This window comes from Protopterus annectens, chromosome 5.part0 (assembly GCF_019279795.1).
Source record: "Protopterus annectens isolate FY-2018-M chromosome 5.part0, PAN1.0, whole genome shotgun sequence".
Lineage (NCBI taxonomy): Eukaryota > Metazoa > Chordata > Ceratodontiformes > Protopteridae > Protopterus > Protopterus annectens.
In genome coordinates, this window is record NC_056735.1 from 1777132442 (window position 1) to 1777158908 (window position 26467).

Consider the following 26467-nt stretch of genomic DNA (forward strand, 5'->3'; position numbering starts at 1 on the left):
CCAAAAGAAAATTCCTCAGGAGGAGAGGCAGAAGGAATTGATTCTTCTGCGTCAGAGTCCTCATATGGAAAATAAGGGCCTTCTGGGGGATTTGAGTTTTCTGAATCATCCGAGGAATAATCTGATGAAACTGGCTCAGGGGGCTCTGCTCTAGGCCTCTTCTGAGGGGATGAGAGGCCCTGTCAGGGTGAGGTTGGGATCCCCTGATCAAAGAAATGAGATCCTCTGCCAGGCTGAGCATTTGGGAACTGGAGCTAGGCCTGTGTGAGGGGGTTTTAGCAGGCAAGGCCTTAGAAGATTTAGCTGCTTTAGCCCTAGAAAAAGCCTTGATGGACATGGATGCAGGGGGCCTAGCAGCTCCACGTGCAGGAGTAGATATGTCTAAGGGGATAGTATCTGATAAATCCTGAGAACCTGCAACAGCAGGTGGAATTTCAGTAGCAGATTCAGCCATGCTCGAAGAGGCCTCGGTTGTAGGAGGCATGCTTTCGGCCGAAGGAAGAACCGTGGACTCGGTTTCAGCCGAAACCGAGACACTCACGGTTGGCTTAACCGTGGTTTCGGCCGAAACCGCGGACCGCGAGTGTCGGTCCTTTTCCTTACGCTTTTTAGCTAATTGTGAAGTCGGAGTCTCCGACGGCATGTTGCAAGCAAAAGCGGGCCGAAAACTCCTCTGCAACTCCGACCGACGCCTAAGTGTCCGGCGGTTGAAGGAAGCACAGGCTAGACAAGCTGATACGCCGTGGTCTGGGCCTAAGCAAGGAAGGCAGTAAGAGTGGAAATCCTTATGAGGTATTTGTTTCCCACAAGTTAAACAGTTATTTACTTTTTCTGACATCGGCTGAGGCAAGAAAGAGTCCCCAACGGGGTACTTAGCTTTTTAGAAGTCTTCGGTAGTAGTAATCTCTGGTTCTGACCGACCGGCACTTGCGAACAGCTTCTGCTTCGGGCACCGCGCGGCAAGAAAGACTGAGGAAAATGGTGTCGGCTGATGCCTTTATACCCGATTGACAGCAGCTATGACGTCGGGTGAAGTGCGACATCAGCCGAGGCCAGACCCAGACTTTGGAATCCGGCCGACCGAAGGGCTGCCTGAGGCAGTACAACCCATATGTTAGGACTGCAGATGCATCCTTGAAGGACATCACCATTTAGTAGACAGTATAGTGCATTTTCTATGGAAAGATTGAGAGGGAGACATATTAGAAAAGTGAGCATAACAGAAATAGACTGTAGGTAGAATATAACCATTCACACTTGTAGGACGGTCTATGGTATTACCTGATACAACAGCATTATTTTGCTCAACTCCACACTCTGAAAACTATAATGGATTTGCTACAATTGCAACAAACATGGAATGGTGTTTCCATATATGGAAGTTTGGATACAAACTATAATAAACACAGCTGGCTAGCTACTATAAGATTAAGCCTACAAGTGACAACTAAACGTTCATACTCATGAACTGTGTGCAGAACAGATCCCCATGTTACTGGTCTACTTAGATTGATCGAGGAACGAAAATGTTAAAACCCATACGGTCGAGACCACATGATCAACAATTTAGTGCATCAACTTGTTTTGACCAAGATCGAGGTACAGTTGTGATCGGGAATGTGCCTTTATCCCTACTGTAGTGCAATCTTGGAGTTAGTACATATAATCAAGTAGGGGATGTAGAGATGTGAGAGTGCAGAGGGGGGCGGGGGATTGCCCCCCCCCCCCCCCCCCCCCCCAAAAAAAAAAAAAAAAAAAAAAAAACTGTTTTTGTGTTTCCTGGGTGGTGTTTGGTCTGCTTCCACTGATATACAAACTGAAATATCAATCTTGATTTGAACCATATGGGTTTTAATTTTACTAGATCAAATGAATCATATAAAGAAGTTATGTGCCTACCATAATGTTCCATGTTAGCTGTCTTCATCTCGCCTTCTTTCTTGCTGTTTGGTATCAGAGCCGATCCTCGGCTATGACTCGGCCATCTTCTATAGCTCGAGAGCGGTTTACTGGCTCGAGGCTACCCCTTATCCCATGATGCCTAGCGCTAGCTACCCAGATCTCGTTTGAAATAGCTAATACCAGACATAACTATTGAATGAACCCCTCCAAATAAAAGGTTAAGCATACCTGTCCTACTCTCTAAGTCAGTAGAGGAAACAAACCAGAGAATACTCAGCCAGTGAAACCTGAACTCCTCTCGGTCCAATAGGACAGGGGGATGAAGGAGGGGATGCAAGAAAGAAGGCGAGATGAAGACAACTAACATGGAACGTTATGGTAGGTACATAACTTCTTTATGTTAAGTTGTCAATCTCGATTTCGTTCTTGCTGTTTGGGACAGTGTACCTAGCACCTACAATCCTGGGTGGCTCATTGGAAAAGACTCTTCACAACAGTGGAACCAAAGCTAGCTCTACTCCTGGAGAACAAATCCAACTTGTAATGAGAAATAAAGGTATGAGGATTTGCCCAAGTAGTGACGGCACAGATAGAGTCCATGGGCAACCTAGACTGGAAGGCTAAAGAGGTGGCTAAGGCCCTAGTAGAATGACCTTTCGGTTTGAAAGGCAACTCTTTGTTCCTTAGTTGATAGACAAACGTAATGATGTGAGACAACCACCTGGGTAAGGTCACTTTGGAAACTGGGAGACCCTGTTTGCCTCGAGCATAGGAAAGGAATAGTTGGTCTGACTTCCTTATATCCTTCGTCCTATGCAAGCAGAAACGCAATTGTCTATGAACATCCAATAGATATAACTTGTATTCTGCCTTGTTGGTATGGTTAGGAAAAAACACAGGTAGGTCTATAGATTGATTCAAATTATTTTCTGAGCAGACTCGGAAGGAAAGAGGGATTAGTCCTCAGAGCAGCCCTGTCCTTATGAAATACTAAGTATGGAGGACGGATGCATAGTGCCTGAAGTTCAGAGACATGTCTGGCTAAAGTAATAGCCACCAGAAAAAGAGTTTTCCAAGATAGAAACTTAACGGAGCAGGACGCTGCCAGTTCAAAAGGAGGCATAATCAAGGAGGTCAATACTAAATTAAGAACCCAAGGAGGAGGGGGATCTCTCACTGGGGGTCTAAGGAGGGTAGCCCCTCTTAGAAAGGCTTTACACAGCTTATGAGACATAATGTTTGCATTAGACAACCCAACATGAAAATTTGAAATGGCCGCTAATTGAACCCCGATTGTAGCAGAAGCGGACCCCGAATGAAAGAGTTCTGATAGGAACTCCAAAATTTCGTGGATAGGGGCTGTATCTATATTCCTAGCCTCTGCCCAACAAGAGAAACGTTTCCATTTGCTAGCATAAGTCCTTCTAGTGGTAGACTTAAGGGAGGAGACAATAATGTCGCGTATGGCCGGGGAAATGCTGGGAAGCCTGGCCAAGGTTGGAAGTGGGCAACCAAGTTGTGAGCTGGAGTGTTTACAGGGATTGATGCAGCCCACCTGATTGATGAATCAGTAGGTCTGGAATCGGATCCAGAGTCCAAGGCTGCTCGAGAAGGTAATGGTGCAGAAATGGGAACCATATCTGTCGAGGCCAGTAGGGGGCAATGAGGATCATTCTGCAACCTAACGACATAGCTTTCTGTATGAATTTCGGTATCAGAAGAAATGGAGGGAAGGCATAAAGAAGTCCCTGAGGCGAATCATGGACTACAGCGTCTCTGGGAGAGTGACCAGGAAGCGGAAGAAGGGAGAAGTAGTTGCTGCATTTGCTGTTGAAGGGGGTGGCAAAAAGGTTGCATCAAGGCTGTCCCCATTTGCAGAAGATTGAATCCGCAACCACCTGATTCAGAGACCACTCGTGAGGCATGAGAATAGCTCTGCTGAACCTGTCTGCTATGACGTTGGACGTCCCAGGGATGTGCGTCGCAATCAGAAATAGTACAGTTTTGTACCTACCATAAATGTAGATGTCCGAACTGGATAGCATCTGCAGTCATAACAAGTGGGTTGTCCTGTCGTCAGGCAGCCCTGCAGTCGGCCGGATTCCAAAGTCCGGGTCCGGCTTCGGCTGATGTCGCACTCCACCCGACGTCATCTCTGTTGGTCTTCGGGTATAAAAGCATCAGCCATTTTCCTCAGTGTTTCTTGCCCCAGATGCCAGTAGCCCTCTTGCAGGCTAAAAATTTGGATAGATGCCAATGTTTCCAAATAGATAGAGGTAAACACAACAATAAGCATATATGTACATATATACAAACAAATACACCATAAAAGACTCCCCAACAGCTAGCTATTAGGAGGGTAAACACCCTAGGAGTACCACAGAGGGGAAGGAGGGAGGGTAATCCTGACTGCAGATGCTATCCAGTTCGACATCTACATTTATGGTAGGTACAAAACTGTACTATGTCCTTCATGGATGCATCTGCAGTCATAACAAGTGGGTAGAATACCATAGCCAACAAGGGAGGAGGATAAAAGTAGATTATGGTGTGTTTAGGATCCCTTGCAGTACAGCAGTGGCAAACCCTGCTCGGGATCTGGAATATAGAGGCAAATTATAATGCTTGGCAAATGTATGCACGGAGGTCCAAGTAGCAGCCTCAATAATGTCTTTGGTTGCCACTCCTCGTAAGAAGGCTGTGGTAGTGGCTGTTGCCCTTGTAGAATGAGGTCTTATGTTCTGTGGAATTGGTTTTCCATGGAAGGAGTAACAGTATCGTATGCAGTTTCCTATCCATTTGGAGATTGTCTGTTTGGAAATAGCTTTTCCTTCCCTTCCTGTTGCATAGGCTACAAAAAGTTGGTCAGTCTTTCTGCTGTTTTTGTTCTGTCCAAGTAGTAGCGTAGCTGTCTATGTACATCCAAGGTATGCAGTATTCTTTCCCTCTGTTTTGTGGGTTGGGAAAGAAGGTAGGTAGGTGGATTGCCTGGTTCAAAGACACTCTGGATACCACCTTGGGCATAAATGTAGGATTAGTCCTCATGGACACTCTATCTTGGTGGAAGATTAGGAAGGGTTGCACTGCCATTAAGGCCTGTAGTTCTGAAACCCTCCTTGCTGAAGTTATTGCCAGTAGGAAAGCAGTTTTCCATGACAGGTGTTGTAGGTCTGCTGTTGCTGCTGGTTCAAAGGGTGATAGTGTCAACTTTTCTAGCACAAAGTTTAAATCCCAAGCTGGTAATGGTGGTTTCCTTGGAGGTTTTACATTCTTGATTCCTCTGAGGAACTGCCTGAGCAAAGGGTGTGAAAAACAGGTGGATCAAAGCTGTATTCTGCTGAAATAGCTGATGCATGTATCTTGATGGAGGAGTAGGACAGGCCTGAATGAAGAAGTTCGCCAGATACTCCAGAATGTTAGGCATATCTATGTTTGACACATCCTTTCCTCTTTCCACTCCAAATGACAAACCTTTTCCATTTTCCAGCATAGTTCCTTCTTGTTGAAGGTCTGCGTGCTTCAAGAATAATGTCTTTAACTCTTTGGGAAAGTTCTGGATTAGCTGCTGTTATGTGATGTTCCATGCAGTCAGTTGCAGCGTTTTTAGGTTTGGATGTATGATGCTGTAGTTGTTCTGAGTTAACATCAAAGGCATCAGAGGTATTGGCCACATTTTGTTCTGAGACATGCTCTTCAGTAGTGGGTACCAGTGCTGTCTTGGCCAGTTTGGAGCTATCAGGATTATCCTTGGACGCTCTTCCTTGATTTTTAGTAGTACCTTGTGTATCAAAGGAAGAGGTGGGAATGCATATGCTGTTAGGCCTTTCCAGTTGAAGGAGAGTGAGTCCACTTTCCATGCTAGTGGGTGGAATGTCCTTGTGCAGAATTTTTTGAGCTGGTGATTGAGAGGTGATGCGAATAGGTCTATCTGTGGCATTCCCCATTTCTTTGAGATGGTCTTGAAGATGTCCGGGTGCAGTTTCCATTCGTGGGCATCCGAAGTGGTTCTGCTTAATATGTCTGCTAGAGTATTGTCTTTCCCCGGTACAAATATTGCCTGTAACTGAATGTTGTAGCTGAGTGCCAGGGTCCACAGCTCCAAAATCATTCTGCATAGGGGGTATGAATGAGTGCCTCCCTGTTTGTTGATGTACCACATGACTGTGGTGTTGTCTGTCCTTATCATCAACTGGCCCTCTTTGAGAAATGGTTTGAACTTTTGGATTGCCAGTTTTACTGCCAGCATTTCTTTTAGACTGATGTGCAGGCGAAGTTGATCCTGTGTCCACAATCCTTGCACGCATTTGTTCAGCATGTGGGCCCCCCATCCTAGGTCTGAAGCGTCTGTTGTGATGGTCTGGCTTGGTTGACATCTGCGAAAGGGTAGGCCTGGGTTTGACTGGCATGCCTGAGCCCACCATAGGAACTCCTGTTTTAAGCATGGAATTAGTGGGATTTCTGTTTCTAGACTGTGTCTGTGTTGGGACCATAAATTCTTTAGGTACCACTGTAGTTTCCTCATATGTAGTCTGGCAAATGGGACCAAGATTATGCATGATGCCATGAAGCCCAAGGCCTGCAGAACTTTTCTTGCTGTTAACTTGTTCAGTTTTGTTAGTGCCAAAAGTAAAGAGGAAGTTCTTTTGTTTTTCTGTAGTCAGGAATGCCATTTGTTGTACTGTGTCCAATTCCGCCCAAGAACGTCCTTGTTTGGGATGGTATCAGCCTTGACTTTTGTAAATTGACTGTGTATCCCAGTCCTTGTAGCAAGTAAATGACCCTTTGTAAATCTGTTGTCAGCTTGCTTTTGTTGTCCCTTGTAGCAGGCAGTCGCCCAGGTATGGGTAAATTTGAATTCCTGTAGTCTGCAATGGGCGATTACTGATGCCAGGCATTTTGTGAATACTCTGGGCAGTAGATAAGCCAAAGGGCAATGCTGAGAATTGATAGTGCTCTGATCCTGCAAGAAATCTGAGGTATCTTCTGCAGATTGGTCGAATGGGGACGTGCAGGTATGCCTCCTTGAGATCTAGAGTTACCAGCCAAGACTCCTTGCCCAGCATGGGAAGAAGTTGCTGTAGGGTCAGCATTTTGAATTTTGGGACAATGATGTATGTATTTAAGGTGGACAGGTCGAGAATTGGTCTCCAACTTTTTCCTTTCTTGGAACTAGGAATAGTCTGGAGTAGAACCCTTTCCTTGTTCTGCTGTTGGCACTCTTTCCACAGCTCTCATGTTTGCTAACTCCATTATCTGGCGTAGAGCCTCTGTTTTTGATTTGGAGGTAGGTTTGGCATTCCTCTTTGACTGGTAAAGTGTGGAAGTGAAACCGGTAACCTTGATCTATGGTTTGTAAAATCCACTTGTCTTTTGTTATGTAGTGCCAGTTCTTTGGAAATAAGGTTAACTTTCCGCCTAGAGGAGCTGCTATTTGTTCCCTGGTAGGCGGATTTAGGATTAAGTCACTGTGGTTGTGCTGATGTAGTGGCAGTGGCTGTGTCTGTGTCTCTGTTGTTACCTTGCCACTGTCGTCCTCTGTAGGCACCTCCTCTGGATTGGTTTCTGCCTCTGGAGCGTCTATTCCTGCCCCTTTGAAATTTTGTGGAGTCAGGAAAGGACCAATTTTGGCAGGCCAGTTCCTGCTAAACCTTGGGGTTGAACCTGCAAGAAATCTTTAACAGTTTGAACAGATTTTGCCTTTTCTTCCATTTTCTTCATAACCTGCTGGGCAGGTGTACCAAACAAACTTGTCTTGTCCATAGGAGCATCTAGCAACTTAGCTTTAACATGATCTCGTAAAGCTTGTTCTTTTAGCCATGCATGCCTTCTTATCACTGTGCCTGTCATGGCTGATCTAAATGAAGCCTCCAGTGCATCATAGCCACATTTTAAGGAATGGTTGCTAACCTGTTGTATGTTATTTACCATCTCTAATACATATTTCTTATCAAGAGATTCATCAGTGGTTAGTTTTTTAGTTAACTGATCAAGCATAAACTCTTGGTATTGTATCATGTGAAACTGACAGTTTAAAGCTCTAGCTGAGAGAGTAGCTGAAGTGTAGACCTTTTTACCCCATCTGTCTAATGACCTTGCTTCCCTTTCAGAAGGAATAGGGTTTTAGCTGTGGTCGCGGCTACTGCCTTGGGACCCTGGGATATAGTTTCTGGGTCTGCAAGTGGGGCCTTGTAAAGGTGGTGATGAGTATCTGGCACCCTGTAAAATCTGTCTGGTTTGGCAGGGGCTGGGGTAAAGAATCTGGAGCGGAGCAAACATCATTGAAAGCATCATCCACCACAGAGAGAACAGGAGGTATAGCTAAGGGCCTGTGCTGTGGGAGGTGCAGAAAGGTCCTAAGTCTTTTCTGGAGTCTGAAAAATCCTGTTGCTGCCATTGGAACTGTTCTCGCATGGCATGCAAGGTTTCCCCAAAGGAGAATTCTTCTGGTGGGGAAGCAGCTGGAATGGATTCTTCAGCATCAGAATCTTCAAAATTGGAGAAGGGAGCCTCAGGCTGGTCAGTTATGTCTGATTCATCAGCAGAATCATCAGAAGACACTGGCTCAGGGGGCTCTACCCTAGGTCTCTTCTCTGGGGGCTGAGAGGCCCTGTCTGGGTGAGGTTGAGATCCTCTAATTAAAGAAATTAAATCTTCTGCCAAAGAAAGCATTTGAGAACTAGAAGAGGGCCTGGATGTGGGGGGTTTAACAGGCACTGTTTTAGAAGTCTTGGCTGCTTTAGCCCTGGCGAAGGCCTTAATGGACATGGCAGCAGGAGGCCTAGCAGCACCACGTGCTGGGGTAGAGACATCCAAGGGAATGGTGTCTGATAAGTCAACCACCGTAGTGGGTAAAATTTCTGAGGTCGATTCAAGAGTTGTAGCAGGGGCCTCAGTTGTAAGAATAGGTTCAGCTGTACTTTGATCAGTTTTCTCGGTTTCAGCCGAAACCGAGACACTCGCGGTTTGCTTTACCGTGGTTTCGGCCGAAACCGCGGACCGCGAGTGTCGGTCTTTATCTCTGGACCCGACCGACCGGCACTTGCGAACAGCTTCTGCTTCGGGCGCCACGCGGCAAGAAAGACTGAGGAAAATGGCGTCGGCTGATGCTTTTATACCCGAAGACCAACAGAGATGACGTCGGGTGGAGTGCGACATCAGCCGAAGCCGGACCCTTCGGAATCCGGCCGACTGCAGGGCTGCCTGACGACAGGACAACCCACTTGTTATGACTGCAGATGCATCCATGAAGGACATCCTTGGGAGAAAATCGCCCACTGCCAGAGTCTGAGCACTTCTCGACATAGGGTGTAGGACCTAGTTCCACCTTGCTTGTTGATGTACCACACCACTGACATATTGTCCGTTTGAATCACAATGGTCCCAGAAGGGAGAGAGTCCTGAAGAGCTTGCAACGCTAGGAGCACGGCTCTCATTTCTAGGACGTTTATATGCAGATGGTACTCGTGAGTCTGCCAAGTGCCTTGGACTGTCCTTCCCTGATAATGCCCCCTCCACCCCATCAGTGAGGCGTCTATTGTCACTGTAGCAACCGGAGGGGGCTGAATGAAGGATCTGCCCTGAGTGACTAGTGGGGAGACCATCCACCAGGAAAAGTGCCTTTTGCATGCTTCTGTAATAAAGATCGTGTGAGACATGGGGAGCTGTTGGAAGGACCACTGTGTGAATAGAAGCCACTGAAGGATTCTCTTGTGAAAGCGGGCCAGGGGTATCAGAAGAATTGCCGCTGCCATAGAACCTAGAGTTTGAAGGACATACCTGACTTGTACCCTTTTGCATTGCATGAGGATATGAACTTGCTGGCGAATTGTGGAAGCCCTGTCCGAAGGTAGCTTTGCGGACATGCTCCTTGTATCTAAGTCTGCTCCTACATAAGTAATAGATTGACAATGCAACAAGGCAGATTTTTCGAAATTTATGGTAATGCGTAGCTGGGAGCAAATTGAAATTGTATAGTCCTTGGCTTGAAGGAGTTGATGCCTGGTGGTAGCAGTAAGGAGCCAGTCATCTAGATATGGAAACACCTGGAATCCTCGACTCCTCAGGTGAGCCATGACCACTGCCATACATTTGGTGAACACCCTGGGGGCTGTGGTGAGACCAAAGGGCAAAGCTCTGAACTGATAATGACTGTCTCCCAGCTGGAAGCGAAGGAACCTCCTGGAGCATCTGTCCATTTTGATGTGATAGTACGCATCCTGGAGATCTATGGAGCACATCCAACTGTCCTGACCCAGAAAGGGTAGAATGGACTGTAGCATGACTATCCGAAACTTTGTCCTTTGAACAGACTTGTTCAGTCTGCTGAGATCCAAAATAGGTCTCCAGTCCCGTCTTTTTTGGTACCAAAAAGAACCTTGAGTAAGTTCCGGATCCATGTTGGTCTGCCGGGACTTCCTGAATGACTCTTTTTTTCTAGCAGTTTTGAAACTTCTATAACTGCTTGGTCCCTCAGATTGGGTGGAACATCTGGGAGGGACTTGCGTGACGGTAAAGGGGGTTGAGAGAATGGGATTCTGTAACCTCCGGATATGATTGAATGTACCCATTTGTCTTGCGTAAGGTTTAGCCAGACTTGTGGGTACAAGGAAAGTCTTCCCCCGGACAGTCGGGCAACCCTTCAGGGATGTTGGAAGGGCTTGTCAGAGAAAGATTCTCTGCTGCCCTGGTTCTGCGGACCCCCTCTGCCACAAGGGCGGTGTCTGTTGTTATTATTTTCTCCTCTGCCCCTGGAGGAAAAATCACTACGTGTGTCGGGCGAAGCTCCCCGGGATTTCCGAAACCACATTTTCCCACTCTTCTGACCTTTGGGGTATGGTCTGGAAGGAGTGGAAAAACGGACTCCCACGGCAGAGAGAGTCTTGCCTTCCTGCTCACACCTAGTGAGAGTGTCTTTCACCTGTGGTCCAAAGAGAAAGGAACCGTCAAAGGGAGTGTTGGTGAATGACGCTCTAAAGGGTTCCGCAAAATTACACAGCAGCGTCCGTGCATGTCTCCGAAGGGCCATGCCTGTGCCTTCGGATCTACTCGCACCATTGGCTGCATAGGAAATGAGCCTCATGGAGGAGTTAACTACTGAGTTAAGGGTCGCCAGCTGAGAAGCCACTTTAGCCTGAGCCCCTTCAGCTGATGGATCCTGGAGGGCATCTCCGAGCTCTTTCAGGAGATCCCTCTGAAGCCTGGTGAAATGGCATAAATAATTCAGTGACCTCATAGAAAAGGTCGCTGAAGCAAACATTCACTTCCCGTACCTGTCCATAGTCCTGGACTCCATGTTAGGAGGATGGACAGAGGAAGAAGTTTCCGCCACCTCCTTTTTAGTGGCTGCTGCTACCACCATGGCATCCACGGGAACACACTTAGTAAGGAACTGCTCATCAGGGGGTGCAGTAATAAACTTGCCTGGTCTCCTCGGGGTTGGTTCCACTGTATCCGCGGCTGACCAAGCCCTTCGAGCCACTACTGACATTAGTGGATCGAAAAGCAGAGAAACCCAGGAGGTGGAAGTCAGGAACCGAATGCATCCAGGAATACAGATTCGTCCTCAGAAGGGGCTAGGGTATTCCAGTTCCCCCTCTGCTTAAGTATTGCTAGGATGTACAAAAAGGAAACATCTTCAGAGGGGGATCTCGGGGACTCATCCAAATCCATATCCAAAGTGACAGACTCGGGGGAGTCAATGTGCTTTCTCTTGCACTTCTTCGTCTGAGGGGGCTCCTCTGAATGATCATGGGAGGCCTCTGAAGAAGAGGAAACACCCAATGGGGTGCACCTTGGAGCGCCGGTTCCCCACGCTTGGGGTCTGGAGAAGGGACAGAGGTTGGCGCAGGCATTACAGGGGACGGAGCCAGTGGGGCTGAAGGTAGAGCTGTTTCAGAGGCCAGCACATTTCTCATGACATCGAAGGTGTCCCTGCCATGATGCAGAGAAGGCTCCGGCTCCGAGGAAACCGGAATCCTCCTCCGCACCAAGGGAGACTGCTCCGAGGCCGATGTAGGAGCCGAGCTCACCTGAGCTGATGCTCCGAGAGGGAGAACGGGATTGGACAAGGGTCCGATGCCACTCGCCCCCCCTCGGAGCCGGCGAGGGAGTCTCGGCACCCAGATCCCTCTACGGAAGGCACCATCGAGGAGATCGGAGCCAACGACGGATATGAAGGAGAAATAGTCATCGGAGCAGACGGTTCCACGACTCGAACCCCAACAAACTCCGGCTCCGAGCTCAATGAAGTCGGAGGAGGAATATCGAAAGAAACGGATGGAGCAGACACCTGTTGAAGAGGGCTGGGCAACATTTTGGCCAGTGCCTGCGACTTCAACAACCTACTGACCACTCTCTCCACATCATGGTCCGAGAGCCTAGAGGACCGAGAAGAGTGGGAAGATCTATGACTGCGATCACTTTGCAACAGGGGAGACCGAGGAGCCGAACGTATGGACTCTAGTGAAGGGGACCTTGGTCTCTTGTGAGTCCTTGACGGCTCCGAAGGTACTGGTGGAGCCGACGAGGAGGCAGTCTCCTCGGTTCCAGCCGGGACCGAAGAAGTAGACCAGACTTGGGCCAAAGACTGCTCCGAGCTGGGAGCTGACGATTTGGCTGGTTTAGGAGATTTCACTGGCTGAGCCTTGGCTGGTGAATCCTGGGGCTTAAGAAGACCCCTCAAAATAAGTTTGTTTTTGCGGTCCTGCAGAACTCCTGGGCTAAATGCATGGCAGATGGAACAAGAGTCCTGCAGGTGCACTGCGCCTAAGCAATAGACGCAAGAAGTGTGCCCATCTGTCAGACATTTTCTGACAGCATGAGTCACACTTCTTGAATCCCGACACCTTGGATTCTTTAGACATAATCCACAAATAGAAGATACCACACTAAGTTATAAATCACTGCTACAGTGACTATTTTAGTAAAGGGCTGAACTAGTAAAGACTAGTACTAGACACTACCACAAAAAATAACAAGTATACTACAAGCTAAAGATATATACATATATATATATATTTATTTTTTTTGAACTAGGAAGCCTCTAACTAAAACGGCTACCTACACAATAAGGAAGAAGAAAATTCTAAGAATAAGCTTACCGATAAGGGGGAGGGGAGGGGAACAACTCTAACTAAAACGAGTTCTAGGAAGACCCACATAAAACACTAAACTACTACAAACCATTTAGCGACTATTAGACAAAAACAATAACTACCAGAAAAGCCCTGATCTGAATGAAAAAGTAGTAGAAGAAAAAATATATAAGCCTGAGCCAGTACAACGAACCTCGCAGCTGAAGTGGCAAATGAGATCTGGGTAGCTAGCGCTAGGCATCATGGGATAAGGGGTAGCCTCGAGCCAGTAAACAGCTCTCGAGCTATAGAAGATGGCCAAGTCGGAGCCAAGGATTGGCTCCGATCCCAAACAGCAAGAACGAAGGAGAGATTGACAACTTAACATCCCATCTTACGTATGTACCTACAATTGCTTCAGATCTCATTTTATTTCTGGAAAGGTATCAGTCTCCTCACTTTCATTTGTTAAAGTTTCCTTACATGCGGCCACATTAATCATACCCAACAAATAGCTAATCCTGTCAAATATACCTACCTGATTAATAAAAACTAACAAGGTATAAATACTGATCAGATACTATCTTTCTTATTCTTGAGATAGTCACATACAGTACAAGATCAACACAGCTGTACTACCTTAGCTTTTCTTTGTCTTTTTTCTCTCTGTGCTTTTCACTTTCTCTTCCTCTTTCTTTTGATTCTCTTACTTTATCTTCTGTTCTTTCTTTTGTCTTGTGTTTATCTTTGTGCTTCTTAACAGGAGCATCTTCTTGAACAGGTGGAGGAGGACTTGGGGTACGAGGTCCTTTCTTCTTACCCTGCACACTTCTTGAGGATCTAGAAAAGGGAATTAAGGACTTTATGACCATATGCAGTCTCTAGGTAGATGCATGTGAGCATCAACAGAAAAATCTCACCTATTTTGATAAGACAATTCTACCTACCACAAACAAACCTCTTAGAAAATCAGTTCCATAAAAAAATGTTAACAGAAATATCTAGCAACAGGTGTATTCAGGAGTGGTACCCTTGTTAGTCCTAGCTTTAAGCAAAATACCTACCTACCCAAAGAACATGGAAGTTACTTCTTAACCACTTCCATCAGCCTCCAATACAATGTCAAAAGATATGGCATCCCAGGTGCCCATTCCAGTATCATTGTAGATCTATATATCAGATACTGAGAATACTGACTAATTAAAGAACCCAGTAGTTATGTAAACATTTCCAAACAGGAAAGAGGAAGCACAAGGAATACTGCTGGCCTGAGGTAATCTTTTTGTGTTATACATTGTCAAAAGTAAGCACTGTAACCTCCTCTAGAAGACAAAGAACAGAACAGTGAGTAAGTGCAATGTCAGAGCACAGACGTAATGTCATATTCGTGAAATTGCAGCAATTTAAGGTCAATCTATTGTTCAAGAGCATGGAGGTTAGGTTCTGTCTTTCAGACAGTGCATCTGGAATACACCAGACATAGTTTTTCTATCTAGCTTCCACATCCAGAATCAGAAGAAGGGATAAATCAGAATAGTAATTCAGTGTGAGAGCCTTACAACAACAGGAGATCAAGAAAAAGTAATTGTAACAGTAAAATGAAACATTCGAGTTTACCTACCCATTGTTTGTATGGTTTGGATGGATTTTATAAGCTAACCCTTTCCATTTGCAAGGCCAAGACAGATATATATATATTTTTTTTTGGCAAAAAAAAAAAAAAAAGATACATACGCAGGGGGTACGAGACTTCAACATAAATGCAGAACTGGCATGGATTCTCTGGAAGCACATCAGAGAAAATGTATGTGAGACAAATATTCAATGCTGCGCCAAACACCATTACAAAGAAAAAATACTTAAAACACCCACAAAAAAACTCCAAGAACATAGTGACTACAGGTTAAACCCCACATAGAGGGAATGAGGGAAACTTTACTGTTGATGAACTATCAAAAATCTGCTTTTATGCCAGGGGTGGGGGGCAGGGAGAGTCTAGGGCAGTGCAATACTATATACCTCTTCAAGTAAGGGCCATGCGTCAAAAGGCAGTTCCAGGGAAGGTGGGGCAGATGTTTACCCATCAAGCCACTTTGGTGACACATCTCATCATGAGTGCACAAGAACATACACCTGCATCAAGAACAGGAGTTTCATTCCTGTAGGATAGAGGTCATACCCCCCAGGGAGGGGTTAGATCTAAAATACACCCTCACTGCCAAGATGGAAGCAAGAACACAAACTAATACTGAGAATGCTTGTAAGACTGACTCACTGGTCAGTTCTTGCCTTAATCAGGGACTACCTAGGATAGGGAAACAAAATGGGAACAACTGGCCATGGTTGATAAAGGGAGGCTTGGAGGTAAGACAATGGAAAAACTGTAAAGTAGCTTACACAAAGTACAACTGTATAAGCTACTTACCATAACAATACACATTTGAGGAGAGGCTCCTGTAAAGCAAATTCCAATACTGGGGTTTAGCCATTGTTTACCTCCCATTTTTCAGCTAGATTTTTTTTTTTCATCAGTAAGGAGCTCATACCTTACTGGGTCCAATGTAGATCTTATGCCTCCCTAGAATTATTAACATAAGCAATGTGAGACACACACGTATATCATGCAGTACCACTCTCTTCCCCAAATCTTAACAGGAAGGTGTATTTGTGCTAGGTTAACTACAATGTGAAATCAGTACTCATAACATACAAATAATGTAATAATTATACTCATATGTACTGCATTATTATATCCCAAAACCAATGTGATATTTTCAAACACAAATGACTGTATACATAAATTCTGTGTGAAGTAGAGAGAAAAATGTAATTTCTTGCAGAAAAAAGAAACATTCTGATTAGTCTATTCTGTAATACCTCCAAAACACTCGAGTCCATACCTCTCAACCTGTAAGTGCAACAAATCTGGACAAAGCCTAAAATAATAGGGTGTGGGGGACAGAGGCCCAAAATAGGGACAGATTTTAAATGAAAGTTATGTATGTACCACAACAGTAGATCCATGTTGTCTGACTTTCACCCAGTTCAACATATGGGGTTGTCAATTCTGACCTTGGCAGAAATTCAAACTTCTTTCAGTTCCAGGGCTCGGACTGCTTCCTTATCCATAATTACCTCCTTACTGAAAACTTCTTATATTTTCAAAACTGCTTAATATAGCATTAATCTTAACCTTTCAAGCGAGATGTTATGTATATACTCAAAAGTTAATATAATCTGTAGTAACTAATCATTGCGCATTTGTTTAATTTCTGACTGCAGTTAACTTGTCTTAGTTGTTCCATCCACTGTTTCACTAGTACTGTAATATGTTGTAAATTACCTGTACTGTACTACCAAACCCTTATGATTATGTATTTTTCCATTATGGATGTTTTTATTATTGTCACTTGTGGTGATTTTCTCCCCGGGCCTCCGCTGAAAAAGGTATGCGTCCAGGTGGACTTTTCCAGTAAACAAATGTGAAATAAATAAATAAATTCTCTGACCCTATGAAGTACCTTACAAAACTATTTTAGTAAGAGACAATTACTTTAACAGTAACTCATATCACTTTGGTACATCACCAAGCAGCAAAAATTATCCTTGGGACATTTATTCATGTCATATCAGTACTACGAAATGCCCCATTTGCAGATAATTATTAGGATGATATGCCAAATGCAATAATAGAAATGTGTGTGTGTGTGTATTTTTTAATCCACTCATTTAATCAAAAGTCTTTGAGAATACTCTCTCTCATTCTGTTCATGCAAGCTGGGTGTCTCATCAGCAGTGACAATCATCTACAGCCAAAGTGCAGTCTGCTGAATGGATAAGCCCTACTGTGTCTGATCTTCCATACCACACACATGTATGGACACATACACCTATGGCCAATTTAGTGTGTTCAATCCATCTAACTGCATTCCATTGGAATGTTGGTAGAAACTGGAACACCCAGAGAAAAAACACACCAGCACAAAGAGGTCACACAGGCTTCCACACAGACAGTACTCCAAAAGAGAATCAAACCAGCAAACCTCTTGTTGTAAGGTGACAAAGTTACCCGCTGTGCCACCCTATATAATCATGTATATACATACAGACATGTACATGTGTGTGCTTGTATATGATTACAGTTCACTTTACAGAATTAGCTAATATCAACTAAGTGAACTGGTGTGGGCTTTTCATTGAAGGTGTAAGTTACTGAATGCTGGAAATGACGATGTAGGGAACATCGACTTTCCATATGGTGTGTTAGGTTTGTACAGATAGGTGAGGTTGCTTACTAGATAGGTGAGGTTGCTTACTAATGATGAAAGTTTTGTATGTACAGAACGTTTTGCATTAGGGTTAGGAGTGTGTGCACAAATGAGTGTTTTCAGGTTACAGTGAGAGTAAGAAAGTACACTTGTGTACAGTTACCATAAATGTAGATGTTAGAGTGTATTCACTGTTGCAGTCGTTGCACTAGGGTTATCTGCCTGCAGGTAGCCCTCAGTTGGCCCGAATACCAGAGTCTTGGGATTTCTGCGTCAGACGCTGTCACCTAATACTTGACGTCAGGTCGTCAGGGGTATAAAACATGCAACCAACAACATTACATCAGTTTGTCTTGGCCCAGATGTCAGCAGCCCCCAAAATAGGAAGCAATCAAATGGTGTTTAACACCTCCAGTAAACAGTAAATACCATTTCCATAAGATATGGCCAAAAAAAAGAGGATGGGTAGACAGTATAGAAAGACAGGGGGCCGGAGGGAGGGTAACCAGGACTGCAACAGTGAATACACTTGAACATGTACATTTATGGTAAGTGTACACAACTGTACTATGTTCTTCATGTTTCACTGATGCAGTCATCACACTTGGGTACATTCCCAAAGCTGAGGAAGGGTGGAGGAAGTCAAGAAGTAGTAGGGCTGGCTTTGTAAGACTGCTGTGGCAAATCCAGCTCTGGATTTAGAAAAGATAGTTAAATGGTAATGCTTGGTGAAGGTGTGCACAGAACTCCAGGTTGCAGCTTCCAAAATGTCCCTAGTAGGGACTCCCCTGAGAGAAAAGCTTTAGAGGTTGAGGTAGCCCTAGTGGAATGAGGCCTGATCCCCTGTGGGGTAGGTTTTCCATGGTGTTTGTAGCAGAAATGGATGCAGTGTGATATCCATTTAAAAATGGTTTGTTTCGAAATGGCCTTGCTTTCTGCCCCTGTAGCAAAGCTGACTAGCATCTGGTCAGATTTTCTGAAAGGTTTAGCCCTGTCAAGGCAGAAAGTACAGTTTTGTACCTACCATAAATGTAGATGTTCGAGTGTATTCTCTGCTGCAGTCATTACACTTGGGTTATCCTGCCGTCAGGCGGTCCCGCAGTTCCAAAGTCTTGGTCCAGCGTCGGTTACTGTCGCTTCTTCCCTGACGTCAGTGCGCCAGGGGTATACAAGTTGTAGCCGACGCCATTTTCTTCAGTATTTCTTGCCCCAGATGTCAGGTGCCCCCAAATAGGTAGGCAAAACATATTGCTAATAAAACATAAGCAAACACATTACCTTCAGTTACAAGCAAATACACCACATAGATTGTATAGGGTAGAAAGGTATAGATAAGTTCCAGCTAAGCAAGTGGGGATGGAGGGAGGGTAACCTGGACTGCAGCAGTGAGTACACTCGAACATCTACATTTATGGTAGGTACAAAACTATACTATGTTCATCGTGTTTCACTGCTGCAGTCATTACACTTGGGTTGAATCCCAAAGCCGAGATTGGGTGGCTGGTTCTATAAAGGATTCGGGGTGGCTATGAGGTCCTGCAGCACTGCTGTGGCAAAGCCAGCTCTGGATTTAGAGTAAAGAGGCATGCTTGGTAAAGGTGTGTACTGAACTCCAAGTTGCAGCTTCCAAAATATCCTTAGTAGGTACTCCCTCTAAGGTAGGCAGTTGAAGTGGCTGTTGCCCTGGTGGAATGTGTCCTAATGTTGCTAAGTACAGTTTTTCCATGCTGTGTGCAACAAAAACGGATACAGTGTCCTATCCACTTTGAAAAGGTCTGCTTTGAAATAGCCTTTCCCTGTGATCCTGTAGCATATGCTACAAAACAATTGCTCAGTTTTCTTGAAAGCGTTTGTTTTGTCCAAGTAGAAGCGTAACTGCCTGTGTATGTCCAAAGAGTGCAGAAGTCTCTCCCCTTTATTCTGGGGATTTGGATAAAATGTTGGCAAGTGAATAGTTTGGTTAAGAGCCACACTGGATACCACCTTTGGCATAAATGTAGGGTTTGTTCTCAAAGAAACCCTGTCTTGATGAAAAATTATGAAAGGTTCCACTGCCATTAGTGCCTGTAACTCTGAGACTCTTCATGCTGAGGTTATTGTCAGAAGCAGAGCAGTTTTCCATGACATGTATTTTAGTTCTGCTGAATTGGCTGGCTCAAAAGGAAGTAAAGTTAGTTTTTCCAAGACAAAGTTGAGGTCCCAAGTTGGTGTTGGTGCTCTCCGGGGCGGTCTTATGTTTTTAGCCCCTCTGAGGTACTGTTTTAATAATGGATGAGAGAAAATAGGAGGATCTGTGTTGTAATGAGCTGAGATAGCAGAGGCGTGGATCTTAATGGATGAAAAGGATAGGCCTTTGTCCAACATCTCAGTTATGTATTGTAATATCTGAGGAATGTTTGGAACAAGAGGGTCAAAGCTGTGAGCCTGGTTCCAGGCGCAGAATCTCTTCCACTTTTCTGAATAGAATTTCCTGGTGCTGGGCCTCCTGGCCTCCAAAATGACATCCATAACAGCTTTAGAGAGAGGTGTTGGTTGCTTGGCTAAGTAATCTGCCATGCAGCCAGGTTTAAGGTTTTGAGCTGGCTGTGCAGGATCTGATTGTTTTGTTGCGTCAGAAGATGAGGAATTTGAGGTAGAATCCATGCTGGGCCTTGAGCCAAGTTCTTTTAGGATTAGGTACCAGTGCTAGCGTGGCCAGTCTGGGGCAATCAGGATAATTTTTGGCCTTTCTTGTCTGGCTTTTAGGAGTACCTTTGACAAGAGAGGCAGTGGTGGGAAGGCATAAACTTTTAGGGTTTTCCAGCTGAATGAGAGAGCATCCACTTTCCATGCTTGTGTGTGGCAAGTCCTTGTGCAGAATTTCTGTAGTTGGCAGTTCAGAGGGGAGGCAAAAAGATCTATGTCTGGGCACCCCCATTTTTGTGTTTTCATGGTGAACACTTGTGGATTTAATTTCCACTCGTGAGGATCCATGATGTTTCTGCTTAAGTCGTCTGCCAGAGTATTTTTCTTTCCTGGCAGGAATTGTGCTTGCAGATGAACTTGATAGGTCAGTGCTGTGTTCCACAAAGTCATGGCTTGCCTGCAGAGGGGATAGGAATGAGTGCCCCCTTGCTTGTTTATGTACCACATAACTGTGGTGTTGTCCGTCTTTAGTAATAGTTGTCCTGGATGCAGAAGGTCCTTGAAAGCTGTTAGGGCATTTTGTACAGCTAGCATCTCTTTTTGATTGATGTGAAGATGCATTTGGTCTGTGGCCCACTTGCCCTGAATACATTTTCCTACCATGTGTGCTCTCCAGGCATAATCCGAAGCATCTGTTAGTGTCTGACTGGCTGTGGGTAAAGTGAATGGCTGTCCCTTGTTGTGGTGACATGCCTGTGCCCACCATCAAAACTCCTGTTGTAGGCAGGGAATAAGTGGTATTACTGTTTCCAATCTGTGACAGTGTTGAGTTCGAACACTTTTTAGGTACCATTGTAATTTCCTCATATGCAGTCTGGCATATGGTATTAGTAGTATGCAGGATGCCATGAACCCCAAGGCCTGCAGAATTTTTCTTGTAGGGAGTTGGGTTTTTGTTGCCATCAATTGAAAGTACTGAGTCAGTTGTCTTTGCTTGTCTGGCGTGAAATAAGCCATCTGGGCCGTTGTATTTAAGCTGGCACTCAGGAATATTATCTCTTGTGAGGGCACTAGTTTTGACTTCTTTTCATTTACTGTGTACCCTAGGCAAATTAGCAATCTTTTTACAAACGCCAGATGCTTTAGAAGAATGCCCTTGCTCTCTGCTTGAATAAGACAGTCGTCCAAGTAGGGATATATTTGAATTCTTTTTTGTCTGCAAAGTGCAATTACTGGTGCCAGGCATTTTGTGAAGACCCTGGGAGCAGTAGATAAGCCAAAGAGCAGTGCATATAATTGGTAATGCATTGTGCCAGCTATGAATCTGAGGTATCTTCTGCAATTTTGTCTGATTTGGACATGCAGGTATGCCTCTTTGAGGTCCAAAGTAACTAGGCCTTCTTGCCCAGCATGGGAAGAAGTTGCTGTAATGTAAACATTTTGAATTTCAGAGCATCCAGGTAAGTATTTAGAGTAGATAGGTCCAGAATGGGTCTCCAGGCTTTGTCCTTTCTGGGGACCAAGAAAAGTCTTGAGTAAAATCCTTGTCCTTGTTCCTGTTGTGGCACATTTTGAATAGCTCTCATGTCCATGAGGGCTGTAATTTGTTTTTGTGCCTCTGCCCATTTTGTGGCAGGTCTGGCATTCCTTTTGGCCTTGGTAGAGTGCGAAAGTGGAACCTGTAATCTTGAGACACAATATTCAGAACCCATTTGTCTTGGGTGATTATATGCCAATTTTGTGAAAAAAGAGCAAGTTTTCCCCCTAAGGGAGCTGACAAAAGGAAAGTGATTGGCATGTGGCAGGGGAAGTCATTGGGACTGTTTCCTATAAGGTTGTGACTTGTCTTCTCCTTTTGGGGTTGAAGCACCCCACTGTCGTGGTCTGTAAGAGCCTAGGGGCTGAGATCTGCCTCTTGGGCGTCTGTATCTGCCTCTTTGTGGTCTGTCTGACACTGGAAAGGACCAATTTTTTGAAGGCCATTTTCTGCTAAATCGAGGTGGCTGTACCTGTAAGAAATCCTTCACTGTTTGCATAGATTTTGCCTTATCCTCCATTTTCTTTAATACCTCTTCTGCCTTAACATCAAACAAGATATCATGCTGTAAAGGAGCATCCAATAATTTTGCCTTAACAGGATCAGGTAAACCTTGTTCTTTTAACCAAGCATGCCTTCGAATCACAGATCCTGTAACTGTGGCTCTACAAGAAGCCTCTAATGAATCAAAAAGTACAGTTTTGTACCTATCATAAATGTAGATGTTCGAGTGTTCACCCTGCTGCAGTCATCACACTTGGGTTATCCTGTTGTCAGGCGGTCCCGCAGTCGGCCGGAATTACAAAGTCTTGGTCCGGCGTCTGTTGCTGTCGCTTCTTCCCTGACGTCAGTGCGCCAGGGGTATATATAATGCAACCGACGCCATTTTCTTCAGTTTTTCTTGCCCCAGATGTCAGGTGCCCCCAAAAAGGTGGTCAGTAATTAGTACCAAATTGAGTAACCTTTGCACAAACACAAAATCCCTTCAGCTATAAGCAAATACATTAGTAAGGTATTGAAGAGATTTAGCCAGTAGATCAGAGGGGATGGAGGGAGGGTAACCTGGACTGCAGCAGGGTGAACACTCGAACAGCTACATTTATGGTAGGTACAAAACTGTACTATGTTCATCGTGTTACCCTGCTGCAGTCATCACACTTGGGTTGAATCCCAAAGCTAAGGATGGGAGGAGGTATCATAGAGGGTTAGAGGAGGCTATAAGGCCCTGCAGAACTGCAGTGGCAAAGCCCGCCCTAGTCTTAGAGTAAAGAGGTAAGTGATGGTGTTTGGTAAAGGTGTGTACTGAACTCCAAGTTGCAGCTTCTAAAATCTCCTTGGTTGGAACCCCCCTGAGAAAGGCTGTAGAAGCAGCTGTTGCCCTGGTAGAGTGGGACCTAATGGTAGCAGGAACTGGTTTTCCATGATGGGTATTAGCAGAAACGTATGCAATGACCTATCCATTTGGAAATGGTTTGCTTTGATATAGCCTTCCCTTGAGAAGCTGTAGCATAGGATACAAAGAGCTGGTCAGATTTTCTGAAAGTCTTAGTTTTGTCCAAGTAGTAACAAAGTTGCCTGTGAATGTCCAAGGAATGCAGGAGTCTCTCACCTTTGTTATGTGGATTTGGGAAGAAGGTGGGTAAGTGGATGGTTTGATTTAAAGCCACACTGGAAACCACCTTAGGCATAAAGGAAGGATTAGTTCGTAGAGAAACTCTGTCTTGATGAAAAATGAGGAAAGGTTCCACTGCCATTAGTGCCTGTAGCTCTGAGACTCTTCTAACTGATGTTATTGCTAGCAGCAGGGCAGTCTTCCATGATAGGAACTGAAGATCTGCAGAGAAAGCTGGTTCAAAGGAAGGTAGCGTTAGTTTTTCCAGAACAAAACTGAGGTCTCATGTTGGTGTAGGAGCTCTCCTGGGTGGTCTAATGTTTTTTGCCCCTCTGAGGAACTGCCTTAGAAGTGGATGCGAAAATAAAGGTGGATCCATGTTGTAGTGGGCTGAAATAGCTGAAGCATGGGTTTTAATGGAGGAGAAAGAAAGTCCTTTGTGCAACATCTCAGTTAAATACTGTAGAATGTGAGGCATGTGAGGCTGAATTGTGTCTTGGCCTTTAGCTTGGTTCCAGGCACAAAACCTTTTCCATTTGTCCGAATACGCCTTCCTGGTGCTTGGCCTCCTGGCTTCCAGAATAACATTCAGAACTGTTTGGGAAAGAGGAGCTAGCTGGATGCTTAGTTGATTTGCCATGCAGCCAGATTTAAGGTTTTGAGCTGGCTGTGAAGAATCTGATTGTTTTGTTGTGTGAGCAAATGGGGAATTTGTGGCAATATCCATGGTGGGCCGTGGGCCATATTCCTCAATAGCGGGTACCAGTGCTGGCGTGGCCAGTCTGGGGCTATGAGAATCACTCGTGGTCTCTCCTTTTCGACTTTCAGAAGTACCTTTGTGAGGAGAGGCAATGGAGGGAAGGCATATACTGTCAGGTTTTTCCAACTGAAAGAGAGTGCGTCCACTTTCCAAGCTAGATGGTGAAGTGTCCTTATACAAAATTTTGTTAGTTGATAGTTTTGAGGACTGGCAAACAGGTGTATGTCTGGAAGTCCCCATTTTTGAGTTATCATTGCAAATATTTGTGGATCTAGTTTCCACTCGTGGGGATCCTTGATGTTTCTGCTGAGGTCGTCTGCCAATGTGTTGTTCTGTCCTGGCAGGAATTGAGCTTGTAACTGAACTTGGTAAGCCAGAGCTGTGTTCCATAAGATCATTGCTTGCCTGCATAGAGGGTAGGAATGTGTACCCCCTTGTTTGTTTATGTACCACATTACTGTGGTGTTGTCTGTCTTTATTGTAAATTGTCCTGGATGTAATAGATCCTTGAAGGCAGTCAGAGCTTTCTGTACAGCTAGCATCTCTTTTTGATTTATGTGCAGATTCCTTTGATCTGCAGTCCAAATGCCTTGAACGCACTGTCCTGCCATGTGTGCCCCCCAGGCGTAAACTGATGCATCTGTTGTGATAGTTTGCCTGGCTGGGGGCAAGGTGAAAGGCTGACCCTTGTTGAGGTGACATGCCTGTGACCACCATAGAAATTCCTGTTGTAGGCAGGGAATGAGAGATATCATTGTGTCCAAGCTGTGGCTGTGTTTAGACCATACGCTTTTTAGGGGTACCATTGTAATTTCCTCATATGCAGCTTTGCAAATGGTATTATTAGTATGCAAGATGCCATGAAGCCCAAGGCCTGCAGAATTTTTCTTGCAGTTAATTGGGTCTTTGTTGCCATTGTTTTGAAACACTGAGTCAGTTGTAGTTGTTTGTCTGGCGTAAGATAAGCCTTCTGGGCCGTTGTATTCAAGCTGGCACCCAGGAATGTCATATTTTGTGAGGGTACTAGTTTTGACTTCTTTTCGTTTACTGTGTACCCCAGGCAGTTTAGTAGATGTTTTACAAAGGCTAGATGATGTAAGAGAATGTCCTTGCTTTCTGCTTGGATGAGGCAGCCGTCCAGGTATGGGTATATTTGAATTCCTCTTTGTCTGCAGTATGCAATTACTGGTGCCAGGCATTTTGTGAAGACTCTGGGCGCAGTAGATAAGCCAAAGGGCAATGCAGAGAATTGGTAATGGGTTGAACCTGCAATGAAACGGAGGTATCTTCTGCAACTTTGTCTGATAGGGACATGCAGGTATGCCTCCTTGAGGTCCAACATTACTAGCCATGCTTCCTTGCCCAACATGGGAAGAAGCTGCTGTAGTGTTAGCATCTTGAATTTGGGTACTTGTAAGTGTTTAGAATTGTAAGGTCCAGAATTGGTCTCCAGGCATTGTCCTTTCTGGGCACTAGAAAGAGTCTTGAGTAAAATTCTTGGCCTTGCTCTCGAGTAGGTACCAGTTGAATGGCTCTCATGTCCATGAGAGCTGTAATTTGTTTTTGTGCCTCTGCCCATTGATTTTGTGGCAGGTTTGGCATTCCTCTTTTCATTGGCATGGTGTGGAAATGGAATCTGTATCCTCGTAAAATTATGTCTAGGACCCATTTGTCCTTTGTGACAATGGGCCAGTTGTCTGAAAAAAGTGTGAGTTTTCCTCCCAAGGGGGCTGCCAAGAGAGTATTGCCTTGGCCAGATGAGGTGCAAGTCATTGAGTTTGCCTTCTGTGGATTGGGACCTGTCTTCTCCTCCCTTCTGTGTTGTAGTGCCCCATTGGCGAGGTTTGTACTGGGCTTGTGGTTGTCCTCTGCCCCTTGGACGTCTGCATTTATCCCTCTGTGGTTTGTCAGTAGCTGGAAAGGACCAATTTTTTGTTGGCCAGTTTCTGCTGAAGCGAGGGTGTTGTACCTGTAGGAAATCTTTGACTGTCTGCATAGATTTTGCCTTATCCTCCATTTTCTTTAAGACTTCTTCTGCTTTAACTCCAAAAAGAACATCCTGCTGTAAGGGAGCATCTAGAATTTTTGCTTTAACATGATCAGGCAGAGTTTGTTTCTTTAACCAAGTATGCCTACATATAACAGACCCAGTGACAGCTGCTCTGCAGGAGGCCTCCAAAGAATCAAACCCACATTATAAGGTATGTTTGCCCACCTGTTCAGTGGCGTGCAACAGATCCTGTATTTCTTTCAATTCAGATTGTTGAGGGAGAGTGGTTATTCTTTGCTTTAACTGAGAGATTAGGAATTGCTGACACTTAAGCATGTGAAATTGGCAATTTAGTGCCCTCATAGGTAGTGTGGCTGAGGTGTAAACCTTTTTTCCCCACCTGTCTAGTGCTCTGGAATCCCTTTCAGAAGGTACAGTGTTTTTAGCCATAGAAGCCTTAGCCCCCTTGGGACCCTGGGAGATCGTCTCTGGGTCAGCTACAGGGCTTTTGTAAAGAAATTTGTGGGAATCAGGCACTCTATAGTATCTGTCAGGCTTAGCCGGAGCAGGAGGTAGAGAGTCTGGGTTCAAACTGGATTCTAAGTAAACATCATCCACAATGTCCAAAACTGGTGGGATGGCAAGAGGTCTGTGTTGGGGGAGTAAAAGAAATTCTCTGAGCCTTTTCTTCGAGTCAGAGT

General features: G+C 45.0%; 1 protein-coding gene across 1 annotated transcript in view; it reads right to left on the reverse strand.

Moving 5' to 3' along the window:
- LOC122802414 (zinc finger CCCH domain-containing protein 13-like) overlaps nt 1–26467 on the reverse strand; it is a 1157483-nt gene that overhangs the window by 539059 nt on the left and 591957 nt on the right. Inside the window, exon 9 of the mRNA XM_044072036.1 lies at nt 13614–13814. Within this exon, the coding sequence (XP_043927971.1) occupies nt 13614–13814 (201 nt within the window). The remainder of the gene's footprint in view (nt 1–13613; nt 13815–26467) is intronic.